Genomic DNA, 22,935 nt, shown 5'->3' with positions numbered 1-22,935 from the left:
TACTCAAGGAGGGTCTGAAGCAGGGCTGGTGAAAGGTGTGGCCGAGGAGGAATTGTAGTCTAGGGAGAGCCCCAGTGGTCAGCTAGAGGTCTGGAGGGGCAAATTATCCCCCTGAGCCTGAGATTCACCACCCCTGATTTAAAATGTCTGTAGAAGCTGTATATGACCCATTCACAGGTTTTATTTAAAAAACAAAACAAAGGCAAAAGCCAAACTGGAATAGATACAAATTATATACATTTTATTTTAATTCATTTTAAATAACACTTTTCAGTATAAATTCCAACATATATTCTGATCATACATTTGATGCCTCCCATCGCGCGCACACCCCCCCCAGCCATTTGTCAAATAAAGCTCAACATATGCTCAAAAATCAGGGGCATAAATTATGGCTGGTGGATTGTCCTTGGGGACAGTGAGTTCAACTTATATTCAATTCAGTAGCCCAAACTTTGTTATATGATTTGGAGATATAAGCAGTTGAGTTTTCAGACGTTTTGAATGCATTTAAAGTTTAGGTTGCTGCAGTACAGATATTTTATTTCAGGAATTTTTTTTCTTAGGTTCTCTGTGTTAAATTATTGCTGTGGCTTATTATATCTCTTTCATTTGGTGTACATTTAAAGCATATGGCTTCCCAAAAAGAATCTTGGGAACCAAGAACTTCACTAAACTACAATTCCCAGCACCCTCAACAAACTACAGTTCCCAGGATTCTTTGGGGGAAAGCCATATGCTCTGAATGTACTTTAAATGTATGGTATGGATGTGACCAATGAGTTGGAATAAAATTTCAGGGCAAAAAGGTCTTGGCCAACCATGCTTCTGAGATCATCATACCTGTTTCATAAATTTAGCATATTTTTTGGCCTGATCTAATGCAGTGCCTATTTCACTACACAATTCATGCTGCCTCTCTACAGTTAAATTTCATGCAGTTATTTCTAGCTATGGTAGTTCATTAGATTCTAATTTTAAAAAAAACCGAACAAACACTGGCCTGCTGTTTCTGTTTGGACACAAGTGCATCCAAGTGTGATTATGGAGCAGCATATGGAGAAGAGGCAAACCTTGTCACTGGGTAGGTCATTGAGATTACATTTGCCTTCACCCAAACCAGCTATGGCATAGATTGGCATGGCTCAAAGTCATTAGTTTAAGACTTTAGCCAGAGCAAGATGAAAGGACCGTAAGCCTTTGGCCACCATGGGTAACTTACAGTTCCTTCAGTCTTCTCTATTCACACCAGGCAACAGTATCACTTCCTTGAATCTGAGTAGCATCACATACATACTATACTACAATCCCCCCACAAAAAATGGTTTAACTTCTAATGGATTCCCCTAAGGAACTCTGGCAGCCTGGGGAGAGTGCACTGAATTCTCCTTTAGAAATGCCAAAATATATCCAGAGTACAGCAATAGGCCTTCTATGGATGGGGAACCTCCCAGAAGTAGTTTACTTCCGCGCTCATGAGCCCCAGCCAACATGGCGAATAGTGAAGGACAATGGGAGTTGTAATCCAACTGCATCTGGAGGGCTACAGGTTCCCCATCCCCGATATATACTCTCAAACTGTTGCTTCTAAAATCTTACACAAGGCTGAAACACCACCCACTGTTCGGTGGTTCCATTGTTACATGTCACAGGTTTGATAGGTTGGCATACTCTCGCCATGGTGGACATTTGTATGTGGAACTCATTTAAGGTGAGCTGGGTTTCACATCCATGAAATGCGCCCAAATGCTCAAAACATGCACTCATCCGCCATATGTTTTAAGAGCTGAAGCCAGGGATTCTTTGGAAGATTCCTCCCCAATGCTGGTCCGTTAAGGCAGGGATGTGGAAACCTGTGGCCCTCTGGATGTGGTTGGACTCCAACTCCCACCAGCCCTAGCCAGAATCACCAATGGACAGGTATGATGGGAGTTGTAGTCCAGCAACCGCTGGAGGGCACCAGGTTCCATGTCCCTAGTTTCCACCCATTGGCAACTGGTGTTCAGATTCTTGGACCAAAGTCCTTCCTAGCACTACCCAGTGATGCCAGAGATTGAATCTGGGACCTTTTGCCTGCTAGAAGTTGAAGGTCTCCTTATATGTAGGCTGCAGTAGAAGATATTTGACCTTCTGGACTTTCAAAGGTTTTTTCTATGCAAGAAATGGGGCGAGCCTGAGATTCTCCAGATGTTGCTGGATTCCAACTCCCACCTGCCCCAGCCAGTATGACCAAAGTTAGGACTGTGAGTTCATAAAATTGTAGAGCAGGAACGGGCAAGGGTCTAGTCCAGCCCCCTGCAGTACAGGAATCTTTTGCCTAACATAGGGCTCAAACCCATAACCCTGAGATGATGAGTCTCATGCTCTACTGACTGAGCTATCAATCATGAATTGTAATTCAGCAGCATCTGGAGTGCCACAGGTTCTACATCCCTGCCTAAAGAGGACAGAATCCATAGTAGCACCATATCCTTGTTAGGACTAGCTAAGAAACAAGAACAACCCCCTTATGATGCAGGCCAGCTAGTGCCCTCTAGATGTCTTTGGACTCCGGTTCCCACTGCCTGGGAGCATTGGCCATGCTGGCTGGGACTAATAGGAGTTGTACTATGAAACACCTGGAAGCACCAGGTTGGGGGAGTCTAATGAAAGTTTACAGTGCATATGAAGTGAATTTTCCCACAGACATATGCAGAAAATAATTTTTTATTACACTATTTAATGTAAGAGTGCCACTAGTGTAAATTGGAAGGGTGGTACCTTATTATTTTCCCTCCAGAATCCTTTGCAGTGAAACCAGGACAGCTAAACCCATTTACACTTGCAATATGGTCAGTTCCTTGTTGGGATCCACGCTAGCTCTAGGAGACTGGGAAGGGTTGAAAGGAGCAGATAAGACTTTGCAAAGCCATCAAGGAAAGGAAAGGAAAGGCAGCTTTAAAAACAAAACAAATATGGAAGGTTGATATAGGGTGGAACATTTGAGAGATAACAGTTGGTTTCAAGTAGAGAAGGTGATAAAAATTGACACACACTTTTTCCAGTGGAACACTTAAATACATAGTGTTCTCTCCTGCAAACTCCCACACTTGTTCTTTTGAGGACTGATTCAGCTTTGCTTCCTGCACGCACCCACCCACCAACACCACTTGCAGGAAGCAAGCATGCACATTCTGTCAATGGCCGCCTCAATATTGTTATTGCAGGAAGGATTGAAGTGCCTGCTCGGAAATTTAGATTTGTGGAATTAAAGTGGATTCAAGCACTCTGTCCTCAACTGCACAGGCTGCCTTAGGATGGACTGTCCACGTGGCACATACAATTCTCCCCAGTCCTCAGTATCCGCCACCTGACAGGGGCACGCTTTGGTAATCTTTTGTAACATGGCACCGTGTGACACCAAAATTTGGCACCCCCAAATGGAACTTCTTAATCATAGATCTTCTCAATTTTACACCCTCTCGGCTTGGCACCCTGTGCAGGGGAACTGCCCGCACCACCTTAAATCCAGCACTGTACCTGAGGTGGCTGGCTCCCTCTGCCTAATAGCAGAGCTGACCCAGCTGACCCAAGACATTGTGCTGCCTGAGGCAAATGGTTAGAAAGCACCTCCCTCCCTGTTCCACCTAGAGAAGCCAACTGTACTGGAGCTGAATCTGATTTTATATTTATTTATATTATTATTATTAATTAAATTTGTATATCGCCCTATACCCACAGGTCTCAACACCGATTTCAACACCGATGACAGGGCAGTATCTGCCATCGCACCTGACAGCAGCAGCCTGACTTCTGCCCTTTAGCACTTCACTACTGCTTCCCACCTTGCACGTGCTGCCTCACTGTGCCTACTAGAACACCCAGCCTTGATTATCCATGTTCCCACTTGGTGCTGAGAATTTCAATGTGGCAAAAAGTTGACATCAATTTAGAAGGATCATTGGATAGAGGAGAGAGCTATATGTCACGTTATGTACTGAGTTGAATAGGATCCAAAAGGCAGCAGTCTGATTGGTCCTAGAACAATAGGATTCAGAATGCAGCAGTTTGAGGTGGCAGTGTTGTGGTGCTGTGTGTGGCAGTCAGCTCAGCGGGATCCCATCCACATTGGCAGTGAAATATACTCAGATTCGAGAGTGGATTGCATGCTCTTTATTCAGCTCATAGTGGTGAGGAGAAAAATGGAAGTTCCCCCAGAATGTCTATCTTATATACATTATTTACACAATGGGCCCCACATAATTGGCTAATTCCAGGAATCACCTGTAGGCCAATCAGGTTGCAGATTCACTTCCACCTGGAGCTGGATTGGGTGGCTCCTGTGGACCAATCAGACTGCTGCATTCTGAACCCTATTGTTCTAGGACCAATCAGACTGTTGCATTCTGAATCCAATTGTTCTAGGACCAATTAGACTGCTGCATTCTGAATCCTATTATTCTAGGACCAATCAGACTGCTGCATTTTGGATCCTATTCAACTCAGTACATAACATGTCATTTTCCCACCACTGGAGAGTGGGAAGCACTCTGAGAGCCTGATCCTGCTCTTGTACAAAACCAGGAGCCCCAGACAGGTTGTCATTGACAGCCCAGGGAGATTCCAGAGAGTGTCTGCAATGCAGAATCTGTAAAGCCCACACAGAACCGAAACTGACTCTCCACACTTCAACAGATGTAACCCATTTTTGAATGTATGTCCCCCTATCCTCCATCAATACAAGTGGGTGTGTCACAGTTGTGTGGGCAAAAGAAGGACAACATACCTTAGCATGCCTTTTGGGGAACATATTTCAAAAGTTCAATCCTTCCCCCACGCACACAAATTTGCACTAAAACAGTTTTTGCTAATGTCAGCAAAAAGATGAACAATATAAACATACTTGTAAAAATGGTGCTGACTGGAAAGCTATACCAAAGCAAAGAGGTGTAATTTTAAACAGTTTGATTGCTTCTTGTGCTGTGGATGCAGACGTAGAGAACTCTGAATGAAAGAGGGTTCCAGGGACTGGCCGAAGATCAAGGAGTGGGGAGGTATGCGGGCAGAAGAGACAGAGAGGGAGCACGATCAAATGGGGGGCATTAATTGGGGGGGGGGTTCTGTGCCACCTGTGAGACAACAGGAGGAAGAAGAGGGTTGGGAACAGGAGACCAGGCAGCCAGAGCAAGAGGGGAAGTAACAGGAGGACCTGGGACCTGGTGAGCCTTCAGATTTTCGGGAGGGGGTCATATCACATCAGCCAAGGTAGTGGATGGGGAAACAAATACTATTTCCCCCTTTTGTACACTGGGCTGCTCTCTACACATACCTATTCCTCTTCGTCCAGACAAGCCAAAAGGCTTTATCATTCTTCAAAATACACATTCCAGCCAACCAAAAACACTCAAGCAGGGTATGAGGTAAGGCCATGGCCTGGGGACAGAGGCAGCCTGTTCTGTTATATTGCCTGAGACAAATTGGGAAGGAACCGGCCCCTTCCCCCACCAAAGCCTTGCTTACTGGGGTTGTGCAGATCCCCCACAGGATTCTACCACCCAAGGCAGCTGCCTCAGTCTGACTCATGGGCAGGGCGGCCCTGCCTGAGGAGAGCCTTGAAGGTCAGACAAAGAGGCCTGGAGGGTCACATTTGGCCCCCAAGCCACAGGTTCCTCCTCACCCCTGCTGTAGACGTTCAAACAAAAAAACAAAAAAGAGAGGGAGGAACGATCAATTTAAGATCAGAAAGTTAGTCATATTATCAGAAGTTAGCAACAAACCTTTGCCGGAGGCCCAGCTCCAACAATATTGCCATTGAAATTTACAGCACTTTAATACAATACTTGCTTATTTGTTGTTGCTTTGAGTTCTGTGTTTTTGTTTGTTTTTGTTTTTACAACGCTGTGAGTGGCTGTACAGATAAAATCTACGTGATAAAATATGTCATTTTTGTACAAATAGTTTACAAATACATTGCAGAGGAAGCTTTGTTACATTCTGTATACAGGCCGTTTCCACACCAGATTGGAGACTCGGGGAACAATGCCCGTGCAGTGTCCTCACTAGCATCTCTTGGGAGAATCAGAGTTCAACAAAGCTAAGAAAATAAACAGATTCTTGCATTTTAAATAGCATCATCATCACGTTCAAAGGAAGGTTGCAGAAAAAGTACAACACTCTCACCCATTTCTTTTCCGTACTCCTAAGGTCAAAGCTCTTGGTTTCTATCAGCGCATCTTTTCACCAGTGACTTTTCTTTTTTAAAAAGAAGAAGAAGAAGCAAAACTCTTTTAAGAGCACAAAACAAAGTTCTGGGAATCCACCCCCAGCCCCCCCGGCTCTCCAAACCATAAAAGCCATTTCCCATAATTTATACGACAATGGCTACATTTCAAAACAAGAGTTTTAAAATCAGGCGTCCAGTGTTTCAACATAGCTTTTGATTGGCGATGAGATGATGTCTTGGTATATGCCTTCATCATTTCATACAAAAATATATTTCAAAGCAACTCCATTTTTTAAAATACAAGTTTATATCCATAGTGGCAAGGATGGATTTTGATGGGAAACAATGAATTGAATACAATCTGTAAATTTACCTGAAACTCCTTTATTATCTCCAGTGTCCAACACTGTGTGTGTGTGTGTGTGTATGTGCGCGCGGACCCCAAAACCTGGCCACGGCCAATGCTGGGAAAGTTATCTAGTCCTCTTTCTCAGAACGCTGGTGTCATTGACTGGTGTCCCTCTCAACAGGCACTGCACTTGTTTGCTCCACTTACAAGATTTCGAAGTAAACTCTCAACCGTGGTTTCATTAAGCCTTGTAGTTATGCATGGGAGTAGCCAACGCCAGCTGGCCATTGGGTGCCACCTCGTTACCATCGTCCTCCAACAGGCCTGAGACATCAGCATTGGGGATGCTATCATGGTAGCTGCTGAAACTGATGTTGTCCTCCTTGAGCTCAATGGTCCAAAAGGGGGCATTCAGCTTCCTGTTCTGATATTCGCGGTACGTGTAGACAGCACCCACAAATCCCATCAGCAGAACCACGAGGATAATAATGACAGTAAGGATGATGATATTGAACTGGGTCCATGATACATCAGCTAAAGTAGAAGTACTATTGTCAGAGGAACTGATGGGGGAAACTGTCTGTACCATCGGAGGCTGGGGTAACGTGCTGTTGGTGGCTGAGTATGATGTTGATACACTGATGTTTATAGTTGGAGGAGTCAACCCTCTGCCTTCAGGACCAGGAACATATTCTAGAGAATTTTTTTAAAAAGGCAAATATGGCAAAGTGAGTGTATTCTTATTCTTATTATTAAGCATCAAACACATCCATTAACCCACATCACAGGAGGTCAACAGCATTTCCCGGGCCATTTTACAGTAATTAATAAATACTTACCAATTCAGAAAGGACAAAACAAATACAGGATGGTTTCCCATCTTTTAATTTAATAAAACTTATCAAACCTTATAAAAACTTATTTCACTATCACAAATTCTAGTAAAATATATCCCTCCCACACCTGCCACCCAATTTATAACCTTTCAATTTAGAGCTACTTTGGGAAGAATATTGATTTTGAAAAGCAGCATACAAGTTGACATTTAATAATAATCCTTTTTAAAAGGGTGTGTTTCTGAGATTTGTCATAATTTTTTGGTACATCACTTTCATGTTTTGCTAATGAAATAGATTCTGAAATGAAATAAACCTCAAGAGATCAAGTGACAATGGAAACCTACAAACTTCAAAATAGCATTCTAATCTACATAAGGCATGGATTTCCAAGGGTACCCACACCAGCTTTAAATTTTAGCTCTTAAATTCAGTTCACATTTCTGATGTGTTTGATTGTTTGTTTGTAAGAATATCATCACTGTATTTTTTCTGGGGGGAAAGGTAGGTGAACTCACCACAAAGCTAGTTAGTTAGTTTATTGTGGGCCCAGTCACAGTGCTGCCACCCTATGCTCTAATCCCGGACAGTGGCTAAATGTAAGAACATAGAATCATAGAGTTGGAAGGTACCCCAAAGGTCATTAGTCCAACCCGTGCAAAGAAGGAACCTCAGCTAAAGCATCCATGGCAGATGGCCATCCAACCTCTTCTTAGAAACCTCCAAGGAAGGAGAGCCCACCACTTTCTGAAGGAAACCATTCCACTGCTGGACTGCTCCTACCATCAAAAAGTTATTCCTGATGTTTAGTCTCCTTTCTTAAAAGTTGAAAGAATTGGTTTGGGACCTGCCATTCTGAGCTGCAGAAAACAAGCTTGCTCTATTTACCATGTGATAGGCCTTCAAGTATTTAAAAATGGTATCATATCTCCTCTTTACCAGGCTAAACATACCCAATTCCATCAACTGTCCCTCATAAGGCTTGGTTTCCAGACCCTTGATCATCTTGGTTGCCCTCCTCTGCACATGTTCCAGTTTGTCAATATCTTTCTTAAATTGTGGTGCCCAGAACGGGGCACAGTATTCTAGGTGTGGTCTGATCAAGGCAGAATAGAGTGGGACTATTACTTCCCTTCTGGACACTATACTTCTGTTGATGCAGCCTAGAATAGCATTAGCTCTTTTTTGCTGGGGCATCACACTGTTGACATACGTTAAGCTTGTGTTCCACAAAGACCTCTAGATCCTTTCACATGTACTGCTAGTAAGCCAGATGTCCCCCATCCTACATTGGTGCATCTGGTTCTTCCTGCCTAAGTGCAGAACCTGACATTTGTCCCTATTGAAATACATTTTGTTAGCTTGCGCCCAGTTCTCCAATCTGTTACGGTCATTTTGAATTCTGATTCTGTTTTCTGTGGCATTAGCTACCCTTCCCAGTTTGGTGTTATCTGCAAATTTGAGGAGCAGCCAGCTACAAATACACCTCGTCCAACCCACATTTTACCAGCTCCCTCATGAGAATATCATGGGAAACTTTGTCTAAAGCCTTACTGAAGTCAAAATATACTATGTCTGCAGCATTCCTCTGATTCATCAAGCTTGTAATTCCAGCAAAAAAAAGAAAAAGATAGGTCTGACATGACTTATTTTTGAGAAACCCATGCTGGGTCTTCATAATCACAGCATCCTTTTCTAAGTGCTCACAGACCAACTGTTGAATTATCTGTTCCAGGACCTTCCCTGGTATTGAAGCCAAGCTCAGTGGTTGGTAGTTACCTGAGTCTTCCTTTTCCCCCTTTCTGAAGATGGGGACAACATTTGCCTGCCTCCAGTCTGTAGGGACCTCACCTGTTCTCCAAGATTCCTCAAAGATAATAGACCAGGCATAGGCAAACTCAGCACTCCAGATGTTTTGGGCCTACAACTCCCATCATCCCTGACCACTTGTTAGCTAGGAATGGTGGGAGTTGTATTGGGTATATATCCATTCCAGCACTCCCAGGCTATCTATCTATCTATCTATCTATCTATCTATCTATCTATCTGAGTGTTTCCCAACCTTGTGCCTCCAGCTGTTTTTGGACTACAGTTCCCATCATCCCTTGCCACTGGTCTTGCTAGTCAGGGATGATGGGAGTTGTAGTTCAAAAACAGCTGGAGGCACAAGGTTGGGAAACACTGATTCTATCTATCTAATATTTTAAAAGGTAAGGGAACTCAGTTCTCCTGAGATCCTGCTCAACCCCCCCCCCCCGAAAATCACCATGAATATTTGTCAGCATTTTAATGTGAATCTCTCCCAAGAAACTCATATTTTATATATTTTTGAATGCTACATGCATTTTTTTCAAGCCATCTTCCCTAACATAATGCATTTTTGTATATTACTTTCACTCCTACATACGTAGGTGCATTCCACCCTAAAATGTGCATCTTTACACATACTGTTTGGAGAACTGAAATACAACATTCAGATAAGTGCGAATTTTGAAAGATAGTTGCTTTTGTTCATGTATTGGTTCAAGAAGTGCAAATTAAGGAGTTTCTAATTGCTGCACACACAAAACTGACTTCTTCCTCCACTGCTAGTTGCAGCCAAAAGCCCTGAGAATAGGAGAGGGTCTTTAAGCTAATGTCAAGTGGAATAAACAAGTTTTACCTTTCCTGGTGCAATTCGCGCCTTCCGAACGTTTGGCGTAACCCTCCTGGCACTTTTCACAGTGAAATCCTGTCGTGTGGTAAAGGCAGCCAAGGCATTCCCCTGTGTCCAGCCTGCAGACTCTGGGTGACCGCGCTGGGTCGACATTCCCATTGCACTGGCATTTGATACAGAGGCTGTCAGAGCTGTAGTAGCCAATGTCACACTGGTTGCAGTGAGCACCGCTGTAGCCAGGGCGGCACTGGTCACAGGTTGGCGTGCGGTGACCGGGTTCTACAGAAGAAAGAACACTAGTTACTTCCACTGATGAAACTTGCCACATGGCCACCCTAAGAATACAAGCCTAGTCCTGTTTTGTCTTCTTATGCATTCAACCCACCAATTAAGTTTTTGTTGTTGTTGTTGTGGCGGTGGTTGAGGATTATTTTTACCTTGGTTTTGAGGAGGGGTCCACTTTTATTTCAGTGGGCCTCCTAACATAACTGTATCTGCAAGAACTCGGCCATTTAGTGTGGCAATGTCAACACTTTGGAACTAATCCAATATCCTGTTTTCAGTGACCAAACATACACGAGAAGCCAACAACCAGACCTTGAGGGCAACTCTTGTGATTCCCAGCAAGTGGTAGTGTGAAAGCTTTGGAACTGGGGGACTCTGAAGCTTGGCTCCAGATCTTTACTCCCTGAGCAGCTGAGCCAGCTACTGTACTCAGAGGAGGGAGCCACAGGTGCCCATCAAGGCAACTGTTCAGGAAACAGTGCAACCAAAAGTGGGAACTGCAGACATAGCAAGCCAGCCTCAGCCTTTCTTACTCAGATGTCTGTCACAGCACCTCATCATACAAACCTCCAAAGCTTGCTTCTCTTCTTCAGCATGAGTAATTGATCCCTTTGGTAAGCACCAAGTTACAACCACACTGTAGCTGTCACCTGCTTCCATTTCCTGTTTTCTCACCCTGCTCTTGATGGATTGTTAAAGCCAGCTTTCAATCCACAGCTGATCTTCTTCGCATTATGCAGATGTTAGAAGAAGTCAAATGGTCATGGACTGGACTAGGACCAGGGACTTCAAATCCCCACTTAGCCCTGTGTGCTGACCTTGGACCAGTTACTATCCCTCGGCCTAACATACCTCACAGGGCTGTTGTGAGGGCAAAATGAGGGCACGATGGAAAGAGAAGCATGCATGTCACCTTGAGATCCTTGGAGGAAAGGTGTTTTGTAAATGTGGGAATGATACGTCTACCTCTAGCATGCCCCATGTCATCATTGCATTTTGCAGCTCTGCAATCCCATAACTGTTTTAACTGCCCAGGTCACATCTACACCTAGCAAGGTGAGATGCATTTACATTGCTGTGGCATGTTAGTGAACCCTAGCAGAATTCTCCTGGTTTCACCATTGCCTCTGAACAATAGCTAGTTCTGAAGGGGGCTGGAAGAACCAGCTTTCGAAAGTGCCTTGACAAAATGCATGCAGGGCTGACACTTTCTCCCTGGGTAGTTCCAGGGAGGCCTCCGGCCTCAAGAGCAGTCCACCCATGAATTACCAATTCCATGCTGCCAGTGGCTATTAGCCACAATGGCTATGTTCTGCCTCCACTGCTGGCAGTAGAATGAAGTGGCGTAGCAGGGGGACACAAGGGCAGTTTCCCCAGGTGCAAAGTTGTTTCGGGGTCCAAAATTTCAACACCTGATGCTGCCTTAATAGAACTGTGCGCTTCCCCATGCGAACTAGGAAGTGACCTCTCCAGAAAATGGAATGACTCTTCCTTTCTTACCTCTGCGGCTGCAGTCTCCTAGGTGAGTCAGGAGCTGCTAGGCAGTTGAATGTGCATGCATACTCCATCTGTTTCCCTCCCTCCCAGCCCCTTTCTGTGTGGCCCCAGGCGCCTGCCACCCATGCTACACCACTGGTAGCATGTATCTGAATATCTGTTGCTGGGAAACACAAGCTGTCGTACTTTCAAGGTTCCCACAGACACTCCACAGTTCACCACTGTGGAGACAGGATTTTGGACTAGGGATCATCTGGTGTCCTTATGTTGATGTACCATAGTGAAATTCCACAATTTTAGAAAACCATCTTACTTATATGACAGCTGCCAGAGGACACTACAGGGGAGCAAGGACAAAGAAGACACTCGTGGTGTCGCGAACCACTTCGGTAAAACTGCCCCTTGCATTTCTCGCAGGAAGCGCCTTCTGTGTTCCCTTGACAGTCCAAGCAAGTGCCTAGAAAACAAGATAAATGCAGAAATAAAGACAAAGACAACAGCTGTCCGAAGCAGTGGGCAGGAACTCAAAATGACACAGTACCTTGCTGGGAACCACAAAAATACAAGTAGGACCTGCAACAAAATGTTGCAGCAAGGCACACTCCTGTTCTGGATACCCTATTCCATTCCACACCCCTGAAAAGACAGAATTCTCATCTTTCATTGGGCTGGGATTTTGGGGAGGGATGTTCTCCCATGTAGGTTCCCCCCATCCAGGATTTTGTGCTGCTCCAAACCATAGATTTCCCCTAAACCTACTGCTACTTCCCCCTCTTGTACACAGATGGTGACACTTTGGGTACATAAGAAACAGTGGACCCAATCATGAGGATTTAGCCAGTTGCTCACCAGCACTGTTGCCAAGACCATGTGAGGCTTTTGGTGGTGTTGTGTTGGGGCTTTCAGTGGGGGAATATTCAAGGTCCAGCAGATAGAAGAGTACAAAAGGTATATTGAAGGAAGGCAGGTAGCCAGTTCTATGATTCCGCCACCCAGCCCTAGCTTTGGGCTGTGTGGACTACAGAATGTGGATTGCATCTAGAGCAGGCTTCCTCAACCTCAGCCCTCCAGATGTTTTTGGCCTACAACTCCCATGATCCCTAGCTAGCAGGACCAGTGGTCAGAGATGATGGGAATTGTAGTCTTAAAACATCTGGAGGGCCAAGGAAGCCTGGTCTAGAGCAAGGTGACCAGGATGGCAAGGGGTCATATATTGTAGCCAATATTAGTCCTACTGAGCATAAATACATTGCAATTCATGGACACCGCTCATGTAGGTTCATTAATTTCAGTGGCTCTACTTCAAGTAGAACAGGCTTGGACGCAACCCCAAGTTTAATGAGGAACAGTTGAGAGCTGGGTATGCTTAGCCCACTGAAAAGGAAAATAAACAGAGAGACTTGAGAGTGGCCGTCAACTATCTTGACGGCTGAAAGCAATGGAGGCTGGTCCATTAGGACTAATAGGGAACTGTCCCACTAACAGCCCAGGGGGTATCCCTGCCTAGGGAGCTTCATCTCCTCCTTAGTCTCAGTGTTGCCTCCTGTAGAACTCACCAGGGAAAAGGACAAATGTAGAGCTGGCTCCATTGGTTCTGGCTCTATTTACTGTTGGCAGTACCCAGAGAATTTAAATCACTATTGGAGCAGATGCTGGCGATACCTTGTATTGAACCAGAGTCGCAGCTCAGTGGTGGAACTCATGGCTTGCATGCAAAAGGTACCATGTTCAATCTCCTGCATCTCCAGGTCAGGTAATGAAATGCACATTCCCTTCTGGGCAGCCTTTGGAGTGGAGAGTAGGCCAGCAGTAAGTGGAGAGACGCATGTAAATATTGCCCCATAGGCTAGCAAATCTTGTACCATAGGCTAACTTCCACATGCACACTCACACACCCTTCTCCATCCTCCACCCTGATAAGCAAGAGGCGTAGTCAGAATTCAAGGGCACATCAGAGGCAGACCAAAGCCCTCAAGGAGGCAAAGCAGGGCCAGTGAGCAGTGTGACCTGGTAGGAGGAGGTGTGGACTGGGGGAGCCCAAGGGCCAGACAGAGAGGCCTGGAAGACCACCTACGGCCCCTGGGCCTGGGGTTCCCCATCCCTGATCTGCACATGGCTCTCCAGGGTCTCAAGACAGTTTTATTTCCTGGCCTTGCTTGGAAATGCCAGGGATTGAACCACGGACCTTCTGCAGGCAAAGCAGATGTTCTGCCACTGAGCTACAGCCATTCTCCACTGAAAACGGGAAGTTATGTTCCATCTACTATTGTATTTCAGACCATAATACCCTTATGGGGTTTCTGTTGTGTAAGGATGTTCCTCCCACTGGGAAACAGCTTTATGACAAGGGGCACCCAAGTTCTGCTTTCCTCCCCAAAAATGCTTGTCAACACAGGGAAGCTTTGCATCGGTGTGAGGTTTCAGACTAGCATGCAGGAAGGCAGACATGTCCGCTTTGAGCCTTTGACTGTCACTTATTTCTAATAACGAAAAGTGCCTCCATGGTGTCTCAACAGCTGCCACAAGAGGGCAGACAACCCACATCTCTAAAGTTCTTGATTTATATTAGCACTGAGCATACATACAAAAGGGTGCCATAAGGCAGCATAGCTGGCAACTTCCCCCTTTTCTTGCGAGGAATCCTATTCGGAATAAGGGAATTTCCCTTTAAAAAAGGGAAATGTTGACAGCTATGGAAGGCAGTCTATCCCAAAACATAGTGTTGAGTGAAATTGTTTTGATGTTCAGCCATGAGTGTTGCTGGTTTTAAGATTTTATATTTTTTGAAAAGGTATTTTAAAAATATATATTTCCTTTACCTGTTTGCATTGATATAAGCAGGCTTTAGCTAGAACTCAGGCTCACTTTATTGCAGACTAAGAAAACAGACTGTTTAGTACCCAACTATCCTAGACAGAAACAGAAATGCATTGAGAGTCTAAGGGTGTAGTCCTGCTCAGGTGCCTAATAAGAGGTTCTTTAATCCCATAATGCTCAGATCACTACATAACGTTTGAGGTTTAGTTTTGCTTTTGAGTGAGAAACAGTCTTTGAAACACCATTATTGGCATGCCTAAACTTTCAAGACGTTTAGCTTATTTACTGTCTGTTTCCAATTTATCCTCCCAACAACCCTGTGATGTAGGTGAGACCGAGAGATGGTTGGTGTCTGGCCCAAGTTCACCACCCGGTGAGTTTCATGGCTTAATGTGCAATTGAACCCTGGCATCCCAGGTCATTACTCCAACACTCTAACCACAACACCACACTGGTTCTCATAGGCTGGGAGAATATCACCAGAGATCCTTGGAGTGAGCACAGGAACAAAGGAAACTGCTTCATATTGAGCATTGGTGCATCTAGGTCAAGCTATCTATACCAGGAGTCCATGGGTGGGTTTCAGGGGGTCCATGAACCAGGCACAAATTGTATGCAGAATTGTGTGCCCACATGTTTATGTACATTTTTCTGGGAAGGGGATCCATAACTTTCATCAGATTCTCAAGGGGGTCCGTTACCCCCCCCCAAAAAAGGTTAAGAACCATAGGTCTAAACTGAGTGGCAGCAGCTCTGCAGGGTTTCAGATGGAGGACATTCCCAGTGCTTTTTTTCAAGGAGGTAAAGGTAAAGGGACCCCTGACCATTAGCTCCAGTTGTGGCCGACTCTGGGGTTGCGTCGCTCATCTCGCTTTATTGGCTGAGGGAGCTGGCGTACAGCTTCTGGGTCATGTGGCCAGCATGACTAAGTCGCTTCTGGCGAACCAGAGCAGCACATGGAAACGCCGTTTACCTTCCCGCCGGAGCGGTACCTATTTATCTACTTGCACTTTGATGTGCTTTCGAACTGCTAGGTTGGCAGGAGCAGGGACCGAGCAACGGGAGCTCACCCCATCGCGGGGATTCGAACCGCTGACCTTCTGATCGGCAAGTCCTAGGTTCTGTGGTTTAACCCACAGCGCCACCCGCGTCCCTTTTCGAGGAGGTACACCACCTCTTTTTCCTCTACCACCATCTCACCACCGTCACTTGCTTGCCCACCTGCTTACTCCCTCACCCCTGCACCTTTGCCACTTTCTTCCCTGTCACTGCTTCCCGAGGCTGCAGGCACAATCTCCCAGAGGTGCTTCGACACGACCTGGAAGGTGCTTTGCCAATCGTAAAAAGGTCATGCCAAAACATCTATGAAAGGCCATGCTTGCAGCCTCAGGAAGTGGAGGAGGAAGAGGCATGGGGTGGGGAGGAAGAGAGCAAGAGGGAGAGCAAGCATCGATGGGGATGGTGGGGGCATGGTTCATACTGGCACATATATTTCTGCACCTATAATCTGCAGGCAAAGCAGCTGCTCTATCCCTTAGCTACAGCCCTTCCATGCTGAAAATGTGGGTATTACAAGTAGACAAGAGTGCTCCTCTCTTCCTCTCTGAAATACTGGAGGATACACAACTGGATTGTGATGCTGTCTTGTTATTCTTGATCAGCCTCAACAAAACCCCACCAACCTTAACCAGGGCCACCAAAAGCCCGAGTCCCCCCTTGCTTTTCACCTGTCAACCGATCGCAACTCGCAGAATGGTTGTTACACCGACAAGGTTCGCACGTGGTCCCGTTGAACAGGGAGTAGCCTTCCTGGCACTGGGTGCATTTGGGGCCATCTGAACCAGCTTTGCAGCGACATCTTCCAGAGCTGTTTAAAAACAAGCAAGAACAAAGGCGATGTGAGTCAGGGAAGGAGGAATGATGGGAACCTCTTCGGCACAAGACTATTTCAGTGAGTGAAGGTAGCATGGGAGGAGAGCCAATTCACCATAGAGATACTTGTCCTTTTGTTTTTTTGCTAGAAGCCCTAACTCCAACAACAACCAGGTCAGAGAACCATACAGCTGCCAGTCTCCTTGGGGTCAGCTAGTCCATGGGCATGGAACTCTTTTCAGCCCAAGGGCCATAGGAAGAACTGGCACATCCTCCACAGAAAACTTTTGACTGTTGGGCAAGTGCTGTTATGACATCAGGTGACACCTTCAGCTGCCAACTGTTCTTTTGCTAGCAGCATCCTCACCTGACAAACACCTGACATCACATAAGATGTCAGGTATGGGGCAGATGGATGTAGTTATGGGAAAAGTTAGGGGCCACCAGGGGGCGCTTTGGAAGATGGCCGACAATAACATCTCTTCAACCCACACGAGGTAATTAAGAGGCTGTGATGGGAGTATGCAGCCTCCCTGCCCCCCCCCAGGGAATGGGGGGGACTCCCTTGCCAGCTGTGTCCATAATTCACCCCCGGATTCAAAAGAAGGGGGTGAAGACACTTGGCACAAAGCCCTCAGGTGACGTCGGAGCTCTCCCTGACGCTGTCTCTAATCGTGCACTGGTTCGCATTAGCATGAAACATATAATTGGAAATATATAATTGGAAAGAAGCTAATGCACATACATCAAGTGAAGATCGGGAGTAAAGACTGCTGATTAATGGGATCTCTGCGTGCGGAGTGACGGGTTGGACAAATAAATCAAGTGAAAAATCATCATTAAAAGACTGGTATGTTGGAGTGAAACGGAAAGGGGGGGGAGGAAAAAAACCTTTCTTATTTTGTCTTATGTGAGTACCAATAACCTTCCCCTCCAGAGAGAAGAATCGTTGCTAATTACTAATCACAAGCAAGAGCTAAGAACTGTATAGAAATGAATTACTGATCAAAGAGAGGACTGGTGGAAACAATGGGGAATGGAAAGAAAGTTCTATGACGCAGTTAAAAATGGACTTTCGTTAAGACAGGCTTGCTTGAGGGCGAGGGGGAGGAGGACCAGGGTCATCGGAATGTGAATGTATGGTTATCGGAATATGATCTTGACCTGGTAGGTCCCCCTGAGACATAGATTGGCAAGCCTGTAGAAATCAACGGACAGACTGTGGGAATGTTTTTTTACGGAGATGTGGAAATGGCGTCTGTCCTTTATGTGATATGACTATTGGAGAGTGCAAAACCCACACAGAATATGTTTGTTTGTAACCCGCTTGTGAAGATTATCAGAGATCACAAAGAAAGGAATATATGATAACAACAAGAAGATGAGGAAAAAAACAAAGAGACTATCTAGACAGAACTGGATAGAACTGTTTAATTAAAGCAGCAGCAGCAAGAGCGAAGTTTGGATCCCTTTCGGAGCTTGAAGTATGGGTACCCCCAACAAAAATTTTAAAAATTTGGCTGTATAATTTGGAACTAATGTGATTTGGAATTAATGTGATTTGATTGGCCTGTTAATAAAAATTATATTAAAAAAAAAAGTTATGGGGAAAGTTAGGCTCATGGGTTAGTGCCAAGATCGAATCCAACCCCCTGCTTGCTGCAGGAAAGCCAGTGCTAGAGTTTCTCCAACAAGTGGCTGCCTAACCAGCAACAGCTGGGTAAAGTTGGATGCAAAACGGCAGGCCAGTAGACAGAGCCAGTCAGCTATTCCATCCCATGTGCCATTGACTGCAGTAACTTGCACATAAAAGAACAACTGTGCATCTGCACTGCAACAGAGGAGGGGGTTTTACATGAGGTGCAGAACCCGGACTGAGGTCACAGAACCCCAGCCACACACAAGATCTAGCCCTGGATTTCTCTCAAGCTTCAGCAGCCAGATTTAGAACAGACTGAAGGGAGGCTGTTGTTGCTGCTCTTGTTAAGCAAATCTAAGTTTCCCCCAACAGTTTGTGTGTGTGTGTGTGTGTGTTTGCAAATATTGGTCCGGTTGGCACAAAGCACTAAGCCAAACTATAGCTTAGAATGAGTGAATGAATGAGCAAACAAGCTAGTGTACAGTGAGAAAATCACAGCAACTCCCCTGCTTTTTCTCTTGCGAATGCTGTTCTAACAGGAGTTAAGCCATGGTTTGCCTTAGTACTACAGCCAAATGAGGGCTCACTGTTTGTCTCCCTCTCCAAACAAACCATGGGTTGTTTTCAATTGTATTATTTTTTATTCATAATATTTTTAAAGCACTTTTCACCAAAGGTCTCTGAGCAGCTCCCAACAATAATCTAGAGAGAGAGAGAGATTAAAAGCAGAGGCGATGTAAAATAAAAACTAAACTAAACTATAAACAGAATAGGCTAGGCTAAAAAAGTATTCCAAAAGCCTGGGAAAACAAGGGAATTTGTCGGCACTTTTGAAGGGAAAGAGCCTCAAAGTTGGGGTGCAGACACCCAGAAGGCCCTGTCTTCTGCTATACTGCAACAAAAGCGGGGGGGGGGAGGGAACCACCCTGGAACATTTGTGGTGTAAAGTTACAGAATTTAAGCAAGAATTTAAGCGGCACGTACCGGTACTTATTGGAAATGAAGCAGTTAGTCTACACTGAAACATATGAAAGTGTAAAAGGTACTGAAAGTGGGATCCCACACAATTACCCTGATATTATAATAAAGGATGCCTGGAGGGGCCCTTTTGCATAAAGTTCAGGTTTTGGGTACAACACTATTTGGGTGTAGTTAAGAAATAAGCTACATAAGTGCAGCCCAATCTCTTACGCATACCTACTCAGTGACCAGGTTGTTCACCGGGACAATATGGTTTGAGCATATTACATCAATCCTGGACCGACCACATTGGTTGCTAATTAGTTTCTGAGCCCGATTCAAAGTGCTGGTTTGGGCCTATAAAGCCTAGAATGCCTCAGGAATGCAATACCTCAAGGACCGCCTCTCCCCATATGAATCGGCCCAGACCCTGCGAGCATCAGCTGAGGCCCTTCTTATTTTGCCCCCTTTGTGAGGGGTCCAGAGGGCAGCAACGTGAGAATGAGCCTTTTCTGTGGTGGCTCCCCACTTGTGGAAAGCTCTCCCAGGAAGGTTTCTCAGGTGTCTTCATTATACACCTTTAGTGCCAGGTGAAAATGTTCCCCTTCCACCAGGCCTTTGGCTGACCGAAGAATCTATGGCCTTTAAAATGTGTTTGTGGGAGGGGGGTTATTGGTAGTTGCTGTTGCTATTATTATATGTACAGTGGTACCTCAGGTTACATACACTTCAGGTTACATACGCTTCAGGTTACAGACTCCGCTAACCCAGAAATAGTACCTCGGGTTAAGAACTTCGCTTCAGGATGAGAACAGAAACTGTGCTCCAGCAATGCGGCGGCAGCAGGAGGCCCCATTAGCTAAAGTGGTGCTTCAGGTTAAGAACAGTTTCAGGTTAAGAACGGACCTCTGGAACGAATTAAGTACTTAACCCGAGGTACCACTGTATTTTACATTTTATATTTTTATGCTGTAAATCGCCCTGTGGTCTTTGAAGGCTGGCATATAAAATTTCTAATAAATAATGATAATACTCAAAAATAAATCCTATTGAGGTCAGTGGGACTGATTTCCAGGTGAGCATAAGATTGCAAGTTAAATAGTCATCTATGTGTACATTCCCACTGGGTTCCAGAAGTCTGCATATTTAAATCTCTTTTCCCACTCTCAGGCCAGCCCAGGGTCTTTGTACAACCCCCACCCCCGATTTTATGCCTCTTGGCTGATGCAAGGCAGAATAGGAAGTTATTAAACTTTTTAAAAGGGGATCGAGTGCTGGATTTAAAGCCCCTCTGGCAGGATGTTCAACTCGATACAGATGGGCCGGGTGTGTGCAATAATTAAAGCTTTCAAGCAAGGCAAGAGGTTTTGCCTCTGGTCAATAAAGCTTCATGAAAACATCCTCTTTCATAGCTCTCATATTGGAAAGGTTCTAGAAGGCTTTTCCAAGAAAAGGTAAACAATTTAAATATGCCCAAACCACACACACACACAGACCCTGCTGTTAAGAAGCTGATTATGGTGTCAAAGAGGAGGAGAAGGAGAAATCTGGGCATTTCCCCCACCTTAAGACAACAAATTGAATTCACTTTCCAAGCCAAACTTTTTTCTTATTTCTTTTTAATTCCTTTTCTTTTTCTTCTTGCATTTTCATGTACTGTTGCTTTTTTCTTATTGTTTCTTGCTGTTTTTTCCATTCTGTTGCATTTTTCTGACTGCATATTTTATTGTTTACCCACATATATCTGTCATTTTAATGTGCATCTATTGTTGCATTTTTTACCATTGCCATTTTAATGTATTTTTATTACCTTATACAATATTGTGGTTTTAAAATTGCTCTAAGCTGTGCTGAGTGGTGCAGAGGAGCTAGACTGAAATTTCTTTATCGGTAAAATAAATAAAGATATGGCTACTTTATTTCAGATTGCATGAAGATTCCAACACTATCTACCTACAAAGCACAGTCTCACTGTCTGTGCATAACAAATCACTTGCTAGGAATGCAAGAAGGCAGCTATTTCCCTTCCAGCGTATGACCATCATAATCAACACTGTTTCCATTCTGCTGCACTTCAGTTTCCACCAAATACCACATTATTCACCTTGCTCAATCAACTGATTGATTTTTAAAATTTGAAATCATTTCTAAACCGCACATATTTTTTTTGTAAAGCTCTTACATAACAATTCACACAACTTACGTCAGAGCTTTCCAAACTTTTCATGTTGGTGACACACTTTTTAGACATGCATTATTTCATGACACAGTAATTCCGTTTTAGTAGCAAACCAGAGGTTAAACTAACCCCTTTTAAGAATGCAGGGAGCATTTGCGCAACACACCAACACACTGCAGCTGACACACGAACATGACGCAACACACAGTTTGGAAAGCTCTGACTTACATAACTTACATTCATTCCAATTTAAGGGAAACATCAAACCAATGTTTTTCAAAAACATTAATAGTGTATATTTTGTGGACAAAGTTGTGAGTCAGTCTTTTTTATTTGACTGATTTCCCTTTCTGACCACAGACAAGTGCACAAACTGCAGCAAGTTCTGCTTCCTTTGAAGTTTTTGTCAGAATTCTCCAACATTGAGAACCTGAGGAGCTAGGCCCGGGAAGAGTTGTAAATACAGGGCTGCAAGGACAATTGGTCTGATCTGGAATGCGGCAGGTTGAGAGCATGTCCAGCCTCCATGCAATCCAGATGGGAGAGTGTGTCTCACTCATCCATCACTGTGTCTCCAATAATAATAATAATAATAATAATAATAATAATAATTTATTATTTATACCCCAGCCACTCTAGGCGGCTTCCAACAAAACACTAAAATACAATAACCTATTAAACGTTAACAGCTTCTCTAAACAGGGTTGCCTTTAAATGTCTTCTAAAAGTTTGGTAGTTGTTCTTCTCTTTGACATCTGGTGGGAGGGCGTTCCACAGGGTGGGTGCCACCACCGAGAAGGCCCTCTGCCTGGTTCCCTGTAACTTGGCTTCTTGCAGCGAGGGAACCATCAGAAGGCCCTCGGACTGGACCTCAGGGTCCGGGCAGAACGATGGGGGTGGAGACGTTCCTTCAAGTATACTGGAATACTGAATGTGGCTTTACAGAAGACAAATTCTGCAAAATAGGGGCTGGCCCTAGTAAAGAGAGAGCTGGTGTGTATGCCTGTGAGTAATGACCAAAGGAGGCTTCTCTCAGGTTCAAGGACCCAGGTGACTGGGGAAGCCAACTGTTTTCTTTCTGCTTCACAGACACTTCAGTGCTGCAAGAATAGGGGACAGTAAATAAATCAGTCATGGAACCCGCAAGATGGGGAAGCGGACCAGGTGTGATGTTAAGAAATGCACACCTATTGCTTGAGTATACCATGGAAGGAAGCGAGGGAGGGAGGAAGGATGTCTTTTTTCCCCTCCGTCTCTTCTCTTAGAAGGATCTCAAACAACCCATTCAATGAGATTTAATGACTGAAACATAATCTGCCTTCCAAGTCTTACAAAACAGTTCAGCAAATCCACAGAAAGGGGAACTGTACAAGAGGGTTCCACAGGGAACCATCTATATTCACCAACCTTTAAACTGAGCTTTAATGGAAACATCACAACCTATATGTTGTTGATTTTCAGGTCAATTAATCTGGATGTGAGATGGGAAAATCAAGAGGGCAGAAATGCCTATTAGCAAGAAAGGGTGAGGGGGCGGGTTTCAGTTTCCCATTGCTCCTCCCTGGCCCCGTCTTGGCTATTTGAAACCATCTGAATTTAATAACACCTTCTGTGTTCTGAGGAAGTGCTCCCCTCCCCAAGTC

At 44.7% G+C, this 22,935-nt stretch overlaps 1 protein-coding gene across 1 annotated transcript in view; it reads right to left on the bottom strand.

Annotated features, from left to right (window-relative positions):
* Positions 1-6,566: 6,566 nt before the first annotated feature.
* Positions 6,567-22,935, bottom strand: part of MEGF9 (multiple EGF like domains 9) — an 82,945-nt gene continuing 66,576 nt past the window's right edge. Inside the window, exons 3-6 of the mRNA XM_081896439.1 lie at positions 16,370-16,509; positions 12,139-12,282; positions 10,050-10,322; positions 6,567-7,244 (exon numbers count right to left, since the gene is read on the bottom strand). Coding sequence (XP_081752565.1) covers positions 6,793-7,244; positions 10,050-10,322; positions 12,139-12,282; positions 16,370-16,509 — 1,009 coding nt within the window. The 3' untranslated portion in view covers positions 6,567-6,792. The remainder of the gene's footprint in view (positions 7,245-10,049; positions 10,323-12,138; positions 12,283-16,369; positions 16,510-22,935) is intronic.

The sequence above is a fragment of the Podarcis melisellensis genome (genome assembly GCF_964234715.1).
Source record: "Podarcis melisellensis genome assembly, chromosome: Z".
NCBI lineage: Eukaryota > Metazoa > Chordata > Lepidosauria > Squamata > Lacertidae > Podarcis > Podarcis melisellensis.
This window is presented reverse-complemented; position numbering and strand designations above follow the sequence as displayed.